This window comes from Coturnix japonica, chromosome 1 (assembly GCF_001577835.2).
Source record: "Coturnix japonica isolate 7356 chromosome 1, Coturnix japonica 2.1, whole genome shotgun sequence".
NCBI lineage: Eukaryota > Metazoa > Chordata > Aves > Galliformes > Phasianidae > Coturnix > Coturnix japonica.
In genome coordinates, this window is record NC_029516.1 from 19787434 (window position 1) to 19808684 (window position 21251).

The 21251-nt window shown below is 41.7% G+C and overlaps 1 protein-coding gene and 1 long non-coding RNA gene across 15 annotated transcripts in view; one reads left to right on the forward strand and one right to left on the reverse strand.

Annotated features, from left to right (window-relative positions):
• Positions 1–12606, reverse strand: part of CADPS2 (calcium dependent secretion activator 2) — a 279319-nt gene extending 266713 nt beyond the window's left edge. For all 14 annotated transcript variants that reach the window (XM_032442782.1, XM_015852971.2, XM_015852964.2 and 11 more), the window contains exon 1: positions 11931–12606. In XM_032442782.1, the coding sequence (XP_032298673.1) occupies positions 11931–12257 (327 nt within the window). In that variant the 5' untranslated portion in view covers positions 12258–12606. The remainder of the gene's footprint in view (positions 1–11930) is intronic.
• A 219-nt stretch (positions 12607–12825) lies between these two features.
• Positions 12826–20864, forward strand: LOC107308820. Its single transcript, XR_001552933.2, has 4 exons — positions 12826–12915; positions 15486–15580; positions 18424–18558; positions 20481–20864. It is a non-coding gene; the product is annotated as an uncharacterized LOC107308820 (long non-coding RNA).
• Positions 20865–21251: the final 387 nt, after the last annotated feature.

Below are 21251 nucleotides of genomic sequence, written 5' to 3' on the forward strand. Positions count from 1 at the left end.
CCATCAGTACACATTACCCACCCCATTTATCTTATTAGCACTGTCAGTGCAGTTCTGATCACTGATATGAAGAAGCTGTTCCACTGTAATCACAGCACCACTAAACTTTCTTTTTCCTCCAAAAAGCAGCTTGTGACAGCTATGCTACTTGCTCATTGAAGTCAACACGGGAAAAACATGAGAGGTATCTGCACAGATTAGCAGTAGGATGTTTTTTTGTTTTTTTTTGTTTTGTTTTTTTAATGTATATTATTATTGATTTAAAAAAAATAGAATGGTTGTTTTTCTGTTTGAACTAATTTTTTTCACTATAGAAAAAAAAATAGAAATTGAATCGAGTTACAAAATAATATCTTTCAAACTGGGAGACACATGCCATATTTTGACCCACAGCAAGTTCCTGCAGCCGAGGTGCAAATCCATCCTCAAATACAACAACAAATATGATATTTAAGTCTTATGTTTGCAAGACCTACAGAGTAGAAACAGAAGAGTAGAAATTCAGTGTACTGTATTCAACAGGACACACTCTGCGCTAGCCCCAAGGAATCCGATCAATCCTGAAAGCTCAATATTAATAAAAAAATAAAACCTTCATTGTTAGCAAAAGCAATAGGAACATCTTTGCTTCCCTATTGTGAGGTTTAGGAGTTTCATTCTATACGAGACAGCTGCCAGACTGAGCCAAGACAGAAGTATGCATCTGGTTGTGGCTGTAGGGGGAGGTGCCTGGAAAAATAAATAGCAATTAATAGATTTTGGAACAATAAATGAGAAAAGGTATTTCTGAGAAGACAGCAATATTAAATGACTTTTGCTTGGTATAAAGCTTAATTGCTGTAAAACAGATTAGGCTGTAATGTGCCATGGAGCACTAATTCCCATCTTCTCACATTACTGTGGGCATACACAAGCTCACTATTCCCCTCCTTCTAGTATCTGGATGTACCCCGAGTTACAATACAACCTTAAAGGACCAAAGGGATCCTGCTCAGAAGCCGAGAAGCATTTTGCTACTGACAAGAAGGGGACAGAACAGAGGATGCAGGCATTTCATCTCATGCCCTGGCACCTCAGCCTCAGACCCTGGCAGAGGCTTGGAAGTGGCACAGGAAGTCACACTCAGGGTTCTGTGCAGTTCCCAAGCTATTACAGTTGTGTTACTCTTAATCTAAATTTCTATAAACATATCAAAGTAATTGAGGAACAGGGCTATTTACAACATTTCAGGATATAAATTAAAGAGCATTCAATTAGGTAGAAATGCCCAAATGGGTGCCTGAATGAAACTTAACCCCTGATTACCTCCTTTAAATAACTGCTTAAAATTTGTAAAAACTCATTAATTTGGCTAGATTTTTTTCTTCCCAAGAAATAAGTCTTCAATTTATTTATTTATTTATTTTACACAATGTTTACACAGTTTTCAGATTGCTGTTTTTTCCAAAATCTTAGAAAAGATAAGCGACAGCCCATTCAATTGAAAGCAAACAGTTGCCATGTGTACACATACTAACAATCAAAACAGAGATAATTCTATCCAAAAGGTCCTCTCCAAGCATTAAAAACTTGCTCAGCTGTGACAGCAGCAGACTATTGCAATGGCAACTATTAGAAAGAAATACAGTATGTCAGCATATTTCATAAATAAGTTCCATCGAAGTCACACATTAATTTAAAGAAAAAAAAAAAAAAAAGAAAAAAAAAAAGAAACACCATAACAAAGAGTATTTGATATTAAAATGGAAAACATCTTCTGTCGTTCTGCCCCCATTAATGCCCACCTCAGCACTAGAAAGCATAAGCACAGCAACCTCCTGCAAATCAGTTCAGGCCTATCTGGTGGATTAGATTCAGTGGATGGCTCACAGTGTCGCAACATTTTCCAAGGGCACTTCATTTGCTGTCTGAAGATACTCTTGAAAATCACTTCCCAGTCATTAATTATGCATTCCATTTCTTATAATCAGATCTTTTAATTAGTATCCCAGGCAGCTTTGCTGAGAATCCCACACTTCTAGTAATTAGGGGCAGCTTATTGCCCCTAATTAACTTCAGGCACAGCAAGACTGTATTACTTCGTTACTTCAGCAATTTTTAAGTTTGTATTGCATATTCTGTCCTGCATTATTGGCTTAGAAAGGAGACTGTGGTGTTACTCCTTTAGGTTCCAGTTCTCTCTCCTGACTTTGCACTAGCTGCTGCATTTCTCGGTCCTTCTGACTTTCCAAAGTCAGCTTCATGCTAGTGAGTGGTGTGACACAAGAAGAGTGCATCTGCAGAGCAACAGCTGATGCAGAGGACCTAACTTCACCCTAAATCCATTTCAGGCACCTTTGCTTCAGACCATCATTAGTCTGATTTCAAGGACTGGACATGCTCCAGAATGCAACTGATATTTAGCCTTGCCCACAGTCACACTTGTATGCTCTAAATCCAACTCTGCAGTGGGAACAAAGAGAGAGACTTCAATGCACACTGCTGACCTGGGCTGAAATGTTGATGTGGGTACTGATGCCACCACCAATGAAGTGCATTACCTCCAGGGATGGTTTTATTTTTTTAAGAAACCCACTTACCTCACTGGGTCATTCTTTCACAGCTACTGGCCAGTCATCATGTACATCAGCTCAAAATCAGCAAGCAAGGACTGGCAAAGTACAGAGATCAGGGTGAGATGTAGACTTTATTTTTTTAGACTATCAGAAGAACTCTGCCAGCCTGTGCAGCCTCCTTCCCTTGTGTGATGCTTCACGTAATTAAGTGCACTTGTAATAGATACAGCTTATAATAAGAGGGTCAGGTAAGGAGGCTTCTGCCAGCTTACAGGTTTTATCACATCTCTATGACCTCTTGAAACCCATTCCAGACTAAAAACTGTAGCTAGCAAATTAATGTGTTCATAATATATTAGGTTTTAAATTTCCAGAACACATTAAACAGCAAGTGGTTCAGTGAAAATCTGAATAGTTTGTTGCCACTTTAAATAAACAATGCCAATTCTTAGAGCTTGCTACCTGTAGACAGAAAACATCATGTATTAAAGCAATAGAAAGACTGTCAGAATCCAGTTATTCCAGCTTTGAGGAAGACCAAGGAAATACCATGGGTAATACTGAGTTCTATTCCAAGGTAGCCAGGAAAGAATGACTTTCTTAATTTATTTCATTTGCAGCAACAATATATAACCATATATATATATAACATATATATATGTGTGTGTGTGTGTGTGTGTGTGTGTAACACTACATATACATATCCATATCTCACTAGAACTCAATTTCCAGATTACTTTTCTAAAATAGCTTTAAAAAAAGAAGTTTCAAGTGGTAGAAAATAGGTTTTATATATATACAAAACACGGTTAGTCATTTTCAAATATTTATAGTTATGGAAAAAGGCCATTCCTTAATAGTACCTAAAAACAAGGATGGAACAGATAGACAACTTGTAAGATGTATCTTAAAAATCTCAAGTGATGCTATTAAAGCCATTCCATTTGGGAGCCAAATTATGCTGAGAAAGAAAACAAGCACATAAATGAAATTATTGTGTGGTACACATTCTAATACTTATGCTAAAATGCTCATAATTATTTCATCAACCATGTACTAGTACACATTGAACCTACATTTATAACCATACATGTGGTTACTGGAATGCTATTGCATTACGTGCTAAGTCATCACAAGCTGAATCTGAGTTCCCACTCAGGCAAACATATTCCTGCTCTGCTCAGCAGATGTGAGCTGGAAACTACAAGATCCAGATGGAAATTTCTGATGAAGTTTGAAATTTCAGTCTCCAAAGGATATCACCATTTGTTGCTCTTAAGTTCCTACTGGTATGGGATTGAAAAGTCCTCTGCCTTTATTGACAGTGCAGGAAGGAAGGGAGAGTCTGACAAGAACAGAGTGCTGCAATGATTTAATATCAGATCTGTACCAAATAACTACTCCTTTGATTTTATTTCTTTTCCTTGCTCATGCTCCATCCTTAAGTGGATCAAAATAAACTGGTCAACATAAATATTTTAGCACTAATGCATGTATTAAGCAGTTGGAATGGCAAAACATTCGTAGAGCACTTTTGCAAGAGAAACAGCTGCCCATAACCTGCTACAAAGCCTCAGAATACATAATTCAGGAATAAATAAAGGAACATATGAGCAATAGGCACAAACTAGGGCTGCTCCTGAGCAAAAACTAGCAAAATAAATATGTGACACAGGCTGCTTGGAGGTTGATTCTTTTTATTTATTTAATTTTGTGCAAATAAAAATGGAAACAGAACTGGAAGAAGATTCTTCTTCAATCACCTTCTCTTTTCCTAATAATTTTTTTTCTTCAGGTCATGGATTTTACAAAGTGCTCGCTGAAGGTCCGTTCATTCTTCACAATGCTGTTAATTAATGCTTTTCTTCTTCCTGACAGGAAGAGCACTCAAGAACATTCTTAAACTTACTCATACAGTAACCATGCCTGAAGAAAGGTATATATTTTCCATGTCCTCAACAGAAAAAGAACCAGAAACAAATTCTTTTATGAAGAACCATCAACTTCTAGAGAACCTTAAAGAAAAAAATAAATAAGTAAGAAGCCTTCAGTGCTTAGGGCTATGAAAATAACCTTCAAAACACAAACCTAAGCTGATGCAGCCCGGTACCCACATACAAACGCTCTGCATCTCCTGCTGCTCAGTTTCCCCCACACAGCAACAAACTGAAAACAGACTTTTCACAGCTGCTGTTCCAAAACCTGTGGGAATCAACTGCAGCTCACAAGAGCTGGGCTGCTTTCAGTACAATGCCAGCACTTCCAGGCAGAAGCAGGCTTTGGAGGTAGTCACCAAGCAAAGAGAATGAGAGTTCAGCAGATGCTGAACAGCTGAAAAACAAGACGTTTGAGCATCAGTGCTGAGTGTGCCACAGCCATCAGTGGGCAGCAGGAGGAGTAAGCTGGAAAGAAATGCAGTAGGCATCTTTGCAATGACTTCACCAAAAACCTGTATGAAAATGAGATGTATAGATTAAAAAGTTAAAGAAATTTGAGAGGTTGGCACCCAGTTCAGATAGAGCAATATATTAACTGGGGCTCAGTACAGCTAAATATATAAGCAAAGTCAAGGCATGAAGACCAGCACCCTGACCCAAGCCCCTTAACTGGGAGAGGCACCTTTGCTGAGGGAAGTGCATCCTGCTTGGCTCCACAGCCACCTCCTGGGTGGATAAATGGGGAGAAAGTGCTGTCCCTGAGCTGTTAGCTTTCCATTTCCAGCCAGAACACAAATAAAAGAGAAGCAGCAGGAAATAGAGACGTGTTGAGCTAGTGAAGCAATAGAAATCTACACATAAAAAAAGAAACAAAATAGGAAAATATAACACGTACACAGAGATGCTTTTAAAATGCAAAAGAATATTTACAGAAAATAACTTCAGGATGGCATTCACCAATATTGAGAAGAAATGGTGCAAAGCCAGACAGGAAGAAAGTCTAATTAGTAAGCAAAATGTGATGTGGCTGGTGAGTTGTGCCCCAGAGCATGAAATGTACCAGAAATGGTACAAATGGAGGAAGGAGAAGGGGAATGGCAGAACTGCTTTTATAAGAAATACTTCATTCAGCAAATAGTCTACTGGCAAGCAACAAGTATTTTCTGTGCAGGCGGTATTCTACAGCTGAAGACAAGTATGTGGTAATTATATTGTGACATACTGCCCTTATCCAGATGCAGGGAAAGGACTATGGTTTGGAGGGTAAAAGTAATATTTTCACTAGCTTTATTCCTCTACAGCAGCAATGAGTATGTTTCTCAAATGACATCGGAGAAAACTGTAAGGACAAGAAAAGCAGATTTGTTGTTTCTGCTTCTGTCACAGACAATCTTCAGATGCACAAAATATAAGTCAAAAATAACAACTCAAGAACTGCCAGGCAGCCAGACCAGCCAGTTCCCTTGAACCATTCCTGCAGAGATGGCAACCACCAATGGATTCCTCCAACTCATCCTTCCAGCTTCCCCATAGAAAAACTAATAAGTAGTCTTTCTCAAGCAGTTGAAGTGGGTATTTCTGAATAGAGTTAACACACTTGTTAAGCCATCTGAGTGACAGGAAGAACTCAGCAACCTGAGATCACTCATTCAGAAAAGAAAAACTAAAAGTTGTCCCTGAAATCATCAAGAAATGTTACATTTCAAAGACAACTATGGCTAAAATTGGCAGGGGAAACAAGAAAAGTAAGCAAAAAGAAGAGACTGATTAATTTTTCAGCATTGTAAAATGAGGTTTGTATCCTGTCCCTATACACTCATTCATTATGCAGCCATTTACCAAAGACCTGTTTTCCCAGCTTTTGGCCAAGCCATGCTAATCAGCGCTAAGCTGTCTGGGCACCAGAACAGGTTAGGATTAAATCACATCTCAGTGGGGTTGTCACTTCTGAAGTGGTACTGATAACCAGAAGGCTGCTTCACTCACCACCCTTCAGTGTTCCTCCAGCTGCAGCTGACCCAACCATCCACAGCAAGTATCCTTCCTACTACAGACAAGAATTCTATCTTCCCCAAAGAACAAGTTCTCCCTGGGGTAAAAAGAACTGGTTGCTTATAATCTTAATTAAGTCTTAATAGGTATAGAGCTGTGTGGGTATAGAGCTGTGCAGGCCAGCATCCTAATGGGCTTTGACAGGACTTACCCAAACACACTAATATGATTGAAAACAAAATACTCATTGCTTAATAAATTGCAACAAGGTATTATCAAAGAGTTTATGAAGGGGGTAAGTAAACTTGATTTTAAATGACTACAAATTTCTTCTAAAAAACCCCTTAAGATCTGTAAAAGGAAGATGTCTTCCTGGAAAGCTCATGAGCAGAATTTTGACCAGATAGCCAAGTTTTGTTTTTACGCTCATCCTCTGAAGCATATCTATAATTTCCAGTAAAAATGGCTTTGGATGTATTCTCCTTGCTACCGTAGCACTGGGAAGGAAAAAAAAAAAAAAAAAAGGCATCTTATCAAGGAAGCTCAAAAACCATGACACAATTTTCCTTTCCCAAAACATGCTCAGGCAAGCAGCAAGTAGGTACACATCACCAGCTCAAACCCAAGAACAAGAGAGGCCTGGGATAGGAGAAATAATGGCACTGAGAAAAGAACTGTCCAAGAATTAAGTCTGCTCCTATAACTAACAATTTCCTATTCTGATGTGTATTGATGCAGCCTCACCTTGAATACTGAGCAGTTTTGGGTGACAAAGTACAAAAAAATACACAAAACTATCAGAGAATGTCCAAAGGACGACTACAGAAATAGCAAGTGGCCTAGAGGGCAAGACATATAAGGAGCAACTGAGGTCCCTGGGTTTGCTCAGCCCAGAGCAGAGGACCTGAAGGGAGGCCTCATGGTGGATGCACAGGGAGCAGAGGGGCAGCTCTGCTCTGCTCTCTCTCTGTGACAGAGCCAGAGCCTGAGGGAACTGCATGGAGCCATGTCAGGGGAGGGGCAGGGTTAGGAAAAGGTTCTTCACCAGAGGGTAGTCAGGAACTGGAACAGGCTGCCAAAGGCAGTGGATGCAGTGCCAAACTGCTGGAGTTTTAGAAGAATTTGGGCAGTACTCTCAGATACATAATCTGATTCTTGTGTGGAGCCCGGAGTGGGACTTGATGATCCTTATGGGTTCCTTCCAACTTAAATAATTATGTGATTTTCCTGATTATGTTATTTAGTGAATACACATCAAGAGCCACTTCTTTAGAGGTAAACCCAAGAAAAAGGAAAGAACAAACTCAAAGTCCAGATGAAAGTAATTGGTTAAATATTACTACTCCTACTTTAGAGTATTAACAAGAAGTTGACAGTTTTGAACACTGAAAAAAGTTGCTCAGAGAGATAATGGAGGCCCCATCCTTGGAGACATTCAAGAACAGGTTGGATGGGGCCCTGATGGAGCAGTAGATGTCCCTGTCCATTGCAGAGGAGTTGGACTAGATCCTTTCAGGGTCCCTTCCAACTCAAACAATTCTACTATTTTATAACATACTCACAGGTGAGAAGGTGGAGAAAATAAATGGAGCAAAAACAGCTCAACATGTATTCAGGAAGTGAACTTCACTTAGTTGTGATTTCTAAACAGCCAGCTCAATCACTTCTGCTACTTATCACCTATGAAAGCAAGACTTGAATGATCAGCTTTGATGTACTAAGCCTTTCATGCATTAGGAAATCTCATTTAGAGTAGGAGCTTTATTCCCCTCCCACTCTAGGATTTCTATGGTGTGACTGCTTGATTACTGGAGTATATTTTAAGACCTTGAGGAAGAAACAGACTGAATGTTTCTTTGTTACTGGATGTAACTTATTTGTTATTGTTAGTTAATTGTAGCAGTTTGTTACCACTTCCTTCTCCAGGAACTGTAACTTGCAGAACTCGCCTTTATCCCCTAAATAAAACTGAATACACATGAATTTCCCTCCAAAAGTAATGCCTCCTCTTTATTTCTGTGGAAACCACAATGTCTCTGTGCTATGTTCACATACACAGTTTTATCTCGATTAAAGACAGCTGCAGAGAGAACACACTTCACTATGTCATTTAAATCCCATTAAGTTTCTGAAGAAACTGCAGGCTGCCGACTGCTTTGAGATCCATTCAGCTGGGATGGAAAAGGAGAAGGAATGGCATTACTTAACTGTAGCTCCTCTTTTGCTGGACTAAAAAGAAAGAAGACTGGAGAGGTAGAAAAGAAAGACACTGAAGTATATTCCAGAAGACTCATTTTAAAGTAGAAACTACAAAGATGTGGCAAAGCCTATTTAAAGCAAAGACAGGCAAGCCTTACTTGCTGAAAACATGACATGTAATGCATCGATGCACTAATATTTCTCTAAAAACTTTGACAATGCATGGCCAAATGCCCATACATATCTACTGAAGAAATGCTATTAGGAGCATGATTAATACCTTGCTGAATTAACTCCATCTTTGCCAAGGTCTGCTATGATACCTTGAGAAACCATATCAAGCTTCTTTTTCTTTTTTCCCCCATGATCCACCAAATCTATTCACAGCCAACACAAGACAGGAGGTAAAAATAGGTCACCAACTAACTCTGAAGAGTTAAAAAAGAATATTCCTATCACACATCTTATAGATCACAGAAGGAACACAGCCAGGTATCAAAGTGTGTTTCAGCTATGTTTGGGCTTAGTTGCATTGGCATTAAAAACAAGCTGGTACAGTTGATGGACTCTGGTACATTGTCACAGATCTCTTAAAGTTGTTTTTTGTTTGTTTGTTTGTTTTTAATTAGTCTTATCTATGACAATAGAAATGAGCTGATCTTACTTACTGTGAAGAAAGAAGGATGAGAAAGGACAACAGAGGAGTGAAACCCTGCCTGCATTTAGACCTCTTTACATTGATTAGTATAACTCATCCCATTAAGTGTGATGATGGTTTTGAGATACCGCGTGGTAGATTTTAATCTGATATAGAAACAAGAACATCAGAAGCCAAACATATTGTAAACCATTTCCTTGCTGATATTACAATGCAAGGGAGGATATTTGATACATGAATCCCATCTCATTCCCTTACTGGATAATATGTTCCACACTGAAAAAGAAGCAAACAGCATTCTGCAATATTTGCTCAGCAATATGCCAAATGAACTGGCAGAAAGAACAAATTACTTCTGCTCTCAAGCAGGGTGGATACTATTCTTAGGTTATCAGAGAGACTGCTAATACAAAAGCAGAAGAGTGCCCAGCCAGACAGGCAGGGCTGGGAGCAGAAGCATCTTCCAGGTAGGATCTACCTGGACCCTTCAGCCACTGCTAGCTAACAGGACCCATGGCACTGAATGGCTTGTGGGGAATAATGCAGGATGGGAACTTCTGCCCACTCATGGAGAATGGCTACCACGTCACAGGGAGCAGGAGTGAAGCAGAAGGGCAGGAGATGAAGGGAGTCCCAATCTGTGCAACATCTTGGCACTAAGAAGATTCATTCAGGAAAAAACACAGCTCTGGTACCCTATGGAATGTGACTCCAGCTAGCACATGTCCTGAAGTGTCTTACCACAGGGCACAGCTTGTCTGAGAGACTGACAGAGCCCTGATGCTGCACAAACAGCAGCACAAAGGAGGGCTGCTTCATGGGACTCACAGCCACCCGCAGTTGGGATCAGGCATCCTGAACTCCCAAGCATCAGGGCTGATTCTGCCACCTTGTTCTCAGCGATTCACTGGATATATCATCAAACTGTCAAATAAGGGAAAAGATGCTTGTGTATATTTCATTATTTCCAGAGAGAACTGCAACTCCTAGGGAGTATTTATTTACGTCTTATTTAAGAACACTACCTTGTGACCAGCAAAGCATCCTGGTCCTGCAGAAAAAATCCCTACATACAATAAAACCACAAGGCAGAATCCACTTAAAAGAAGAAATCAGCAAGAGTACCATTTAATTTTGGTATCAAGTCAACTGTCAATAAATCTGTTACCTGCTCATATGCTGCAGCCACAAGCATCACATTCCTGTATTGGCTGCACATCAGTAATCTCTTGTTATGAACCTTATTAACAAGAATAATTAATACTGAAGTTATTTTTAAAATGCAGTTCCTATATTTAGTGACTGAGCTCAGTGAGAACTCAGTATTCAGCATTTCCTGCTGCTGATAGCCACAAGTGGTGACTTGGGGGCTGATGGAGAAAGAACTCATCAGCAGGAGAGTGACGGGCACCAGTGCGAGCCACAGCCAGGCTGTGGGGCTTCATCTCCTAAGGCTCACAAGGCTCTGATGGACATAGACACAGCTAAACTGCCGTGGTGCTGATGTCAACTTAGGTTGAGGCAGGAGGTGACCTGCAGACATCCCTTCAAACTGTTATAGCTCTTCTGGGGTGGGGAATCCCACTGGGGCGGGCAGAATCCCAATTTTATGGGATTTTCTTTGGTTTTCTGCTTACAAAAAGACCTTAAATAGCTTTTTGCAGTTTAAATACCTGCAGCTTAATAAAATCAAAATGTTCTTCCAGCAATAATCTTATTATTACCACCACATTAACTTGTCAAAGGATTCACTAAGCACAAATCACCTTTAGCAGGCATGATAACTGCCATCCCCAAACATTTCCTATTGCTTTTTACAAAGCTTTAGGGACATGAAAGTACTAAGGCTATAAAAGGCTAATGGGAACTGAGTTCTGACGGTAACCAGCCGATATCTTTCTGGACTGTGACAGAGGTATTTTATTGCTGTTTTGTTTGTTGCAGAACTGAGCGGAAAGTAAAAGAAATGCAAAGATTTTTAGATCAAGCATTTCAAGAACTGAGTGCTTAAAGTGGCTCCCTGGAAACAGAACGCTCCGTTTCAAAACTTTAAATATTCTGCCTATATTCAGTACAGCTCAATAATTGAACGAGAACGGGCACCATTACAGCACAGACACCTGCCCCATCGCTGCTCGTTCTCACGTCTCCGATGGAGGAGAGACAGAGCACATTTGTTGAACCCCCGCTAAAGGCCGCTCTTATCACCACAAGCGGAACATTCAGCAGCTCTCTGTACACGGACCGCACTTGAGGATTCAGGAAACGCAACAGTTTCCCGTTCACCTCCGGACCGCGGCCGCACCGACAGCGGAGCGGGTCAGGGGCGCTCGGGCTGCGGCGTGCGGGGGGCGTTGCGGGGTCCGTGCCCTCGCCGTGCCCTGACAGCGGCACCACCGCAGCCGTCCAGCGGCCCGGGGCGCCCCGACCCCCGCGGGGACTTCCGCGCCGCTCCGCAAACTTCCCGGAGTTTCCCACCGCGTTCAACCCGCCCCGGGCCGGGGCTCCCCGCACCGCCGCCCGCCGCCACCTGTTGCGGGCCGGAGCGCGGCGCTGGGCGGGGCGGGCGGGCGGAGGGGCCGGACTCACCTTCTGCTGCCGGCGGGCCATGTCGGTGGGCTGCTTGGCGTTGAAGGGGTAGGCGATGCAGCGCATGACGAAGACGTAGAGCTGCAGCCGGAGCCGCTTCTCCCGCTCCTCCCGTTGCAGCCGTTCCTGCTCCTCCCGGCCCTCGCTCAGCACCGAGGGGCTGGGGCTCGCCGCCCGCCCCGCGCCGCCCTCTCTGCCCCGCTGGTCCCGCGGCGGCGGCGGCAGCGAGCGCGGCGAGGAGCCCCCGCCCGCCACCAGCAGCGCGTCCCGCCGCTCCTCCTCCACCAGCTCCTCCGACTCCTCCTCGCTGGACGACGGGTCCAGCATCGCGCTCGGCAGCCGAAGGACGGAAAGGCACGCACCTTCCAGGACACGTCGAGTTTACACACGGACCGCTTCCTACCGGGAGCCGAGGGGCGGGACGGGGAGGCGGGGTCTGGGAAGGGGGTCGAGCCTGGGTTGCCGTGGGAATTGCTCCGAGCCGCTCCCGGCGGAGGCGGGGACGGGGACGGGCTACAGAGGCGGCCCGGCGCTGGTCGGCCCGATACAGGTCGGTGCGCTGGCGTTGTCTGTCATGCGGTGTGAGAAAATCACAGGTGTCTCAGGTGCCTCCAGTGAAATAACAAAGGAAGGCACCGAAAGCGGGGTTTGCTAACAGTGAGCTGAAGCTGAGTTGCTTGTCGCTCCTTTAGGACGCGGAGGTAGTTCACGTCCCTCAGAAATCCGTGCTTCGGACTCAGATGGGTTCCTCTCTTCGTTGTCGCGTCTGTGAGAGATGTCTGAGCGACCAGCAGCGATGTCTCAGTTAACGTCATAAAGGTTTCACCATTAGAAAGCTGAGTTTCCGGAGTCTGATCGTGGAACCTGGCACAGGCTGTGGGATTTTACACAGACCCACAGCTCCTTCCCGTGCTCCCTGTGCACCCACACATGGCAGTGGGGAGCAGTGAGTGAGGGACAGCAGGGACTGCCAGCTCACAGAGAGGTGCATGAAGTCATAGAATCATAGAATCTTTGTGGTTGGGAAAGACCACTAAGATCATCTAGTCCAGCCATTGACCCATCGCCACCACGCCCACTAACCATGTCTCTCAGCACTACATCTGTTTCTTGGAAACCTTCAGGGACAGGGACTTCACCACCTCCCTGGGCAGCCTGCTCCATTACATCACCATTCTTTTGGAGAAGAAATTTTTCCTTAATATCCAACCTGAAGATGATGGTGATTGAGGCACAAAGCTCTCGGCTTCTGCTGATTGACAGTGGCAAGTTTTAAAAGCACTGTTCAGAAACTCCCTTCTCACTGTGTGCAGTTGACATTCCATCCCTGGGCCAGGCTGAGAAATGTGAGAGGCTCTCAGTCCATATTGATATCCATGCATTATCTCTCCAGATTTGGGACAGGCTCTTTAAACCAGGCATCTATCCCCTGGGATAATTAGCTTTCAGATGAAACTACTCCTCCTGTAGGCAGCTATCAGCTAGATGTCAGTGTTAAGCATCAGGAGCCTGGGTTCTACCAGAGGAATGCAGTGTGGTGCTGGGGGAGAACCCTGCTGGCAGACACACGGCTGTCGTGGAAGTCTGGGTGCTAAGGGAAGCACTCATATAAAATAGCTCAGTTTTGTCATATATGGTACAATTTTCTCTCAGATTTAAAGATGCCTTTCACAATAATTTCAGTCATTCTAGTAGCAAATCAAAATGAAACGCCATGAAACACTGGAGATATGCAAAGCACTGGTTGGAGTATGAGCTCCCTGAAACTTCAGAACTGCCGGGTCATTAACAGTTTTAAATTTAATGGCCCAGCCCATGTCTTGATCATCATTCACTGCTGCATGAAGGCCAGGTTATTCACATTATCTCACACATGAGATTCCATGTCTCTTCTTTATACAACAGATAATGTTTGCTGTAGTCGCTGCCTGTGCCTTTTTGGAGGGAAGATCTCTCTTATTTTACTTCATGTTTCAAAAGAGAAACACAAAACTGCTGAGGTTAGCAGGGATCTCCTGGTCCAACACCCCAGAGCAGGGTGTCCAGGCCCATAACCTGTCATGGTTAAAATATCTGCAAGGATGGAGACTCCACAGCCTCTCTGGGCAACCTGTTCCAGTGTCAGACCAATTTCACCACAAGAAAGCTTTTTCTTGTATTTAAATGGAATTAATTTCCTATGTTTCATGCCATGCCCAATGATCACACCCTGACCTGCTGGTGCCACTCATCGTAACACAGCCTAGGAGGCTGTTGGCCTTCCTTGCTGTAGTAGCTCACTGCTGGCTGATGTTCATCTTGGTCTACCCGGACCTGAACTGTTTCTGCAAAGCTGCTCTCCAGACAGTCAAAGCCTGCGCTGGTGCATGGGATCTTTCATTCCTGGGTGCAGAACTGTGCACTTCCCTTTGTTGACAGTGTTGGTCACAGTATTGGTCCTTGCGTACATTGCTAGTAATGGGCCTCCAAGTGACCTCTGTGCCCTGACCTCAACACTCCAGGCCTAACAGTTTAGCCAGCTTCCACTCCACTTCTTCATTTTTCATTGGTTTGTTGTAACAGTTCAGCCTGGTTCTGTGACAAGGGGGTGAAAAGACTCATAGATCCACACCCCTGAAAGGGTGGGGGGGAGGAGGAAGGGCAAAGGTAGGAAGGAGATGGGCCTAGAAAAGGAAAACAGTGGCAACAAGCTAAGGGGGAATCTTAGTTCACTAAATATAGTAGCGTAATGTGAGATAATACAATATGATACAGTATGATTGGAATTGAATCCAGTAAATCAAAGAAAGTGAGGGAGTTTCCAAAACCAAAGTCCTTACTCTAATGCTGTAGGCAAAATGGCCAGGGAGCAAAGAGGGAAGTCTTGTGACTCCCAGTCAGTTTTATCTTTCCCTCTGAATGGAAAATGGAAACAGAAAAATGAAGTCTTCTGGGAGTTGTAGTTCATTCTTCTCTTCTGAGATCAAGAGGCCGGAAATATGAGAATTCACGGAACTGCAGCATTAACTCCTTTACTCTCAGTGCACTGCATGATATTGTGATGTGGAATACCAATGTAAAGCCATAAAGTCACGACACGTGTGAAAAGCTTGGCTGAAGTCAAGATGAATGACAGCTGCTGCTCTCCCTTCATCCACCATGCCAGTCTCTTGGTCACAGAAGTCTCTTGAACTGGTCAGGCATCATTTCAGTCATCATTCATTCAGTCTGGAGAAGAGGACGCTTCTTATTGCTTTCTATAACTACCTGAAGGGAGGTTGTAGTGAGCCGGGGGATGGCCTCTTCTGTTGTGTAACTAGTGATAGGAAGAGGGACTGTCTTCAAGTTACACCAGGGGAGATTTAGGATGGATATTAGGAAATACTTCTTCTCTGAAAGAATGGTCAGGCAGTGGAATGAGCTGCCCAGGGAGGTGTTCAAGGAACATCTGGATGTTGGTTGAGGGACATGGTTTAGTGAGAACTATTGGTGACGGGTGGATGGACCGAGTGATCTTGTGTGTCTTTCCAACCTTGGTGATTCTGTGACTCTGATTCTACGATTTCCCTTCCATAGTTCCATTATGGATAATCTCAGTCACTTTCTTGCTCTGAATGTATTTGGAAAGGGTTTCCAGGACTATTGGCTCAAACATCCTTCCAGCGATCAAGGTGAGTCTGGCCAGCCTGCAGTACATTTTTTCTTGCCTTTAGAGAATTCAGGGGAGCTATTTGCTTTTTTTCTGCATCTTAAAGCATGTACGTTTAAAATATCTTCCCAGAACTGCATGCAAAGACCTCTATCAGGGCTGCAGAAGTCTTGTACTTTGTTTTCAGGACTCATCTTCTCTCACTTCTTGCATCATTTTGGGGAAAAAAAGATAAAAACAAGAACAATTTAAATTTTATTTTCTATCAGATCAGGCTCAAAATAGAATGTTCTCAACTTGGAATTGACAGCACTGATAAAAAGAATTGACAATATCTATCAGCATATCTAGCAGCTTAGAACAAGCTCTTACCTTTTCCTCTTCTTAGCAGAACTCTTTATTTGGTATTGTATGTTTCCATTCCTAATGTACTCTTAGATGGCATTACTTGAGAAGTTTTGGTGCTGATATCTCTTTAGTTCTTAGTGCTTTTTTAAATGTAATGCATTTAAAATCACAGTATCTTCTTTTATCTTTGAGCTTTTCTGTAGAGCATGAAAGCCACCTGTCCTGAACCCATTTTGTCTCCTTTACTGATGGTGATATCATCAAACCTTTGTGGTATTTGTCGTGTAGGAATTAGTCAGAACCTGTCCCACAATTCCCCTTTGTGTTCAAATGCTGCTCAACCAATTAAGTACACAAATGTCAATGTAAAATGCTTATATTCAAATACCTTTAAAGAATCCAGCTACAACAATGAAGTCATTCATTGCTTCTCATTAAGATTAACCTAACACATTGTGTGTTTTCCGTTCCCTTACCTCTTCTCTAACCTCAGCACAAATTTATTTACAGCTGCATTCATTCAAGTGTAGTTTTTCTGTCTAGATATTATATTTAGGCAAATTTGATTCATAAAACATATTTATTTTAACAGAATATTGTTGAGAACTGAACTATTCAGTTTTATGTAACAGTGAAATGAGGTTTGGTTGTTTTTTTTTTTCAATAAAGCTTTACATCTAGGATATAAAAGAAGCAGTAAAAATACTTACTGATGAACAACTCAGTTTTGAACTAATCCAAGATTTTTATTCCAAGATAAAGATAAAAGTTTTAGCTATGTTTGCAGTCTCTTCCTTTGGGAAAACATATGACTAAAAGTAACGTTTATAAGAATTTATATGTACTCGTTAAGATTTCCTATAATAGAATCAGTGCCTTGAAATTCACTTACAAACTGAATTTTGATTGTAAAATTGATTGCTATTTTGAAGCTTAGTAGTCCACAGTAATGAGTTTTAGCTTCATGTGGTGTATTTTCTGTTCAGATACTTCTTGTCCTATTCTTTAGTATGGCTTTAAATTACCAAGTCATGTGATTAAGCAAGGTTCTCACCTCATATTATTTGTAAAAATAGTAAGGCCAGACAAGACTGTGATGTTTCCTGGGTACTTTCTTGTATGGTGGGTATGTACTGTACCAGATAGCACCAAGAGGTTTATGTAACCCTTTGTGTTATGCACATTTATTTGTATACCATGAACTCATGGAGAAAAAACTTGAAAACACGAATGAAGTCTGCCACAAAAGTTCAAAACATTAATGCAATATAGAAGAATTAACTATATCTTTATTATATATATTTTTAACCATATAATTGCAAAGCTGAGCATACTTTGTTTTTATGGCCTGACTTCCAGTTTCAGAAGGGCACTGACTACAGACACTGTTATCCACTGATATGTATGAGCTTTTGCTCAGGCAAGAAGGTGTGATGAAGACGCCACGCAGGGGTGTGGAGTAAGTAATGTGGATTTACAGTCCACCTGGTAGCATATAAATTTGAAAGTGTGATAGAGCTTGCATTCTGCTTTGCAATGAGCAGTGTCCAAGAGACCTTCATAATGATAAATTTATCAGCATTCATGTGCTACCAGCATGCAGCGCTAAGCTCTGCCATTTGTGCATAGCTGATGTACTTTTCAATTCTGTTTTGCCATGCAGCAGATTGTTTTATTCTTTTGCAAAGAGTTCGCAGGAGCCAGCTAAAATTTCTGCAGGTTTAATTTCTGGAATATAAAACTCATTTCAGGAATGCATTTCTCCCAGAAGTGTATCACATGGTACCTCTCTGATAATTTCACGTGTAATGTGCAGAGTCAAGTGAATCGGGAGTTGTAGAAAGAAATCACTAAGTAACATTCTGGTGTTGGCCATACGTCACTGGGTTTGGCAGTAGTAACTAAGATGCAATAAACAGACCTCTTTAGCCTGCCTTGACAAAAAATAAATAGAGAGAGCTTTCCCTGAAAACCAGGCTTGTAATCTATTTATTTTCTAATAAATATTCCTTAGGGCAGTTCCTAAGGACAGTTGACGAGGGTAAATGATGCCAATAACTGATCCATATAATGAAAAAAACAAGCTGGATTAAAGTATTTCCATGCGTAGTTTCCAGTCTTGAAGCTCAGGTATAGCACCTGCATGTGTATGTAAATACACATAAATACACTAATCATATGTCCCAGTCTGACATTTGGGAGGCACTGCATTAGTCACAAGCTGTGCTGTATCAAGGTAATGAGTAGGTTATTGTTAAGGGGCCATATTAAAATGTATGTCACATTGTCACTTAGTACTAAAAGCTATCCTAAAAAACAGAGACTTCTGAATTAATTTGTTTCAAGGTAGCTTTGTGTCTGAATGCAGTGTTGTTCTCCACACCTTAAGTTCAGGTAATTAAGATAATTTGATTTTTCAGTGTGCAGTCTAAAAAGTGACATTAATATCTTCTTTAAAACTCTAAAGATTAACTCAAATCTTTTTTTTTTTCTTTTTTTTTTTTTTCCCCCTTAAAGGAATGTCTCTACCCACAAGAAACCTCTCCAGACTGCAAGCCATCTTCACTAGCTAAGAATGTTAAGACCATGAACACCACAGGGCTGATCGTCTGGTTGGTGTAATAATGCCAATGCAAATCTCAGAATGTCTTGGTACATATCAATGAGTTTCTAAATTAGCTACATCAAAAATGCACAGAGCCAAAATGTAGATGTTATTTATTCATAATACAGTAATATTTCTATGTGGTTGCTCTCATTAACACTTAACTAGCACTACTTTTACTGAGGATAGATACTGCCCCCTAAAATGCTTGGTCTCTCCGCAGTCCAGATGACACAAAGCTTGTTGAGGAGAGCCAGTGTAGGGCACTGTGCAAAGTAAAACAGAAGGTGGTATTTCTGACAGGGTGATATCCATCCAGACCCCATTCCTCTTGCAGGCCCCCACCACTGGGTGTACTCCTGCTGGCAAATCCTGGCTCTATAGGACTGGAGCTGGAGAGGCCAAACTACTTATTTCCTCCCAAAGTGTACAATGCTCTCAGTCAGCAGCCCCACACCTTTTCTTGGGAAGGAACCCTTGGCTGTGGGGGACCTGGACCAGGGGCTTTGTACAGTATCTCCTCAATGCTTGGTCCTGGGCCTGCAAAAGTGAGGACAGGAATGAGAGGCTATGGTAACTGGGAGATGTTGAGGACAGAGCAAGAGTGGGAGTTTCCAGCCTTTTGTCAGCCATGAGCTCAGAGCTGCTAACATCAGTACCGTACCACAGCAACTCAAACCCATCATTCTCCTTGTCTGTAGTGAACACAGAAGACAGTTTGTTTGCACCCTATTGATAGAGTCATGGAGTCTTAAAATCATCTGTGTTGAAAAGAACCTTCAAGATCATCAAGTCCAAGCATCAATCTGACCTACTAAGTCCCATCACTAAGCCCTGTTCCTCAGTGTCACATCCACATGTCTTCTAAATACCCACAGGGATGGAGACTTCACCACATCACGATTTCCATAAAACCAAAAGTCTCTGCTCATAAAAGCTTTTGTATAAAAAGGAATTCTCCTGTTTTTCCTCAGTTTTCTGTGGGCTATATTATCCCTCAGCCTTCTTGCATAGTCAATGGGTGTTGATTCTGATTATTCCTGTGTCTTCCCAAATGAATTATACTTGAAGTGGCACTCCCAAATGTCCATCACATTTACTTTATGAGATTAAATATAACTGACCATTTAATTGTTACAATGACAGTTGCTTCTTTCTTTCCCCATGCTACAAGCAGAGCAGCTACCTATGTTATTCTTCAGGATTTAGAAATGTGGGCTTGCTCTCCAATGAAAGCAGGGATCTCTATGATTCTATGATTCCATGATTCTACGAACTCATGCAGTGCTACTGCATGTGAAGGCAGAGAAGAGTAGGGATGCAGGAAAGGCTCAGTCTTTCCAATTTGTCATTCTCTCACCATACAAGCCTGCAGTTTTGCATATCAAATACTTCAAAATATTTTGAGATTATTATCTCCCCATTAATTTTGTTTTGCATGTGAGCTCAAATTGCTGGCTGTGTACATAAGTAGTTAATTAACTGAAAACAGTTTCTGTTGACTCTTACCAGGAATCAAGCACGTAACTGAACTGTGTGATGAGAGTCTTGTTGCACAGTTCAAGGACATCCTTTTTCGTTTGTGCAGCTCTGAGATTCAGTCTCATTCTAGTCACCTACAATGAATTCGTCTTTCTTTAAGGTATATTTTGGAGTTCAGGGGGGATTGACAATGCCCTTTTCATATCTTCCATTCCATTTGTTATGGAAATGAACTGTCATTTAACATGGCCCCATTTGGCACTGTACTGACCAAGAGGTGGAGAATCAACCTTATGGAAAATAAGATAGATTAACTTTCATCATTGAAGCCCTAGCAAAGAGAAAACAAGACAGAGTCAACATTTGTCTTAAACTCATATCCTAAATGATTAGTATAAAGAAAATATGCTGAGATGGAAAACCAAGATTAATTGTTTAATCAAACCATTTCACAAGGTTGATGAAAATGTATGAATTTTTTTTCCAGAGTTTGAAATGGCAGCGTAAAGAATATTGTGATTGTGATGAGGTCTTTGTGCTGCAAGCAAGGGAACCAGCTTAGTTCAAACCCTTATGGAATTATATATGGTAATTTTCTGTTTCCTGATGAAGATAACATTTCAACACATTGGCAGACCTTTTACAGCACATGGTCAAAACAGAAAAGAATCACCGTTGTCACTATTAAAATCTGCATTTTGGGTACTTGAATGGTCAAAGTCTGCTCATATGCCTGAGCTGGAATTTGATTTATTTTCTTCTAGAAGAATTCTTTGCAAACAGCTTTTGTACATTTAGAGCACAGAAACTTATTGTGGAGAGTACAGATAAGGGCAGCTGTACTGAGAACACCCAAAGATCACTCCCTGGGAAGTGCAGAAAGCTCATCAACACAATCCTGTCTTTTCTAAAGGCCTTCAAATTGTACCCAGTTGTCCATACTTTGAATGTAAATCCCTATAAGTTAGGATTTGTTTTAAAGTCCACTAGTGACAGAAATAGCCCTTTCTTTCTTCAGTGCGCTTTTCTCCATTTGTTTTCAGCAGGCTTTTAAACTGTGCCCTGCATTTGAACTTGAAGAGAGCTGCTAGTTGGATTTGCCAGAACATAATCACTTTTAAAACATGGATAAGAGGAATCTTGCTAGTGCCTGGATTTATCATCAGGAAGACTTTTATGTAGCCTTTCTGATGGGTGGTATTTTTAGATTCAGCAAGTTGAAATCATTCTTTAATTACCCTTCTATGGCGAGATTTTA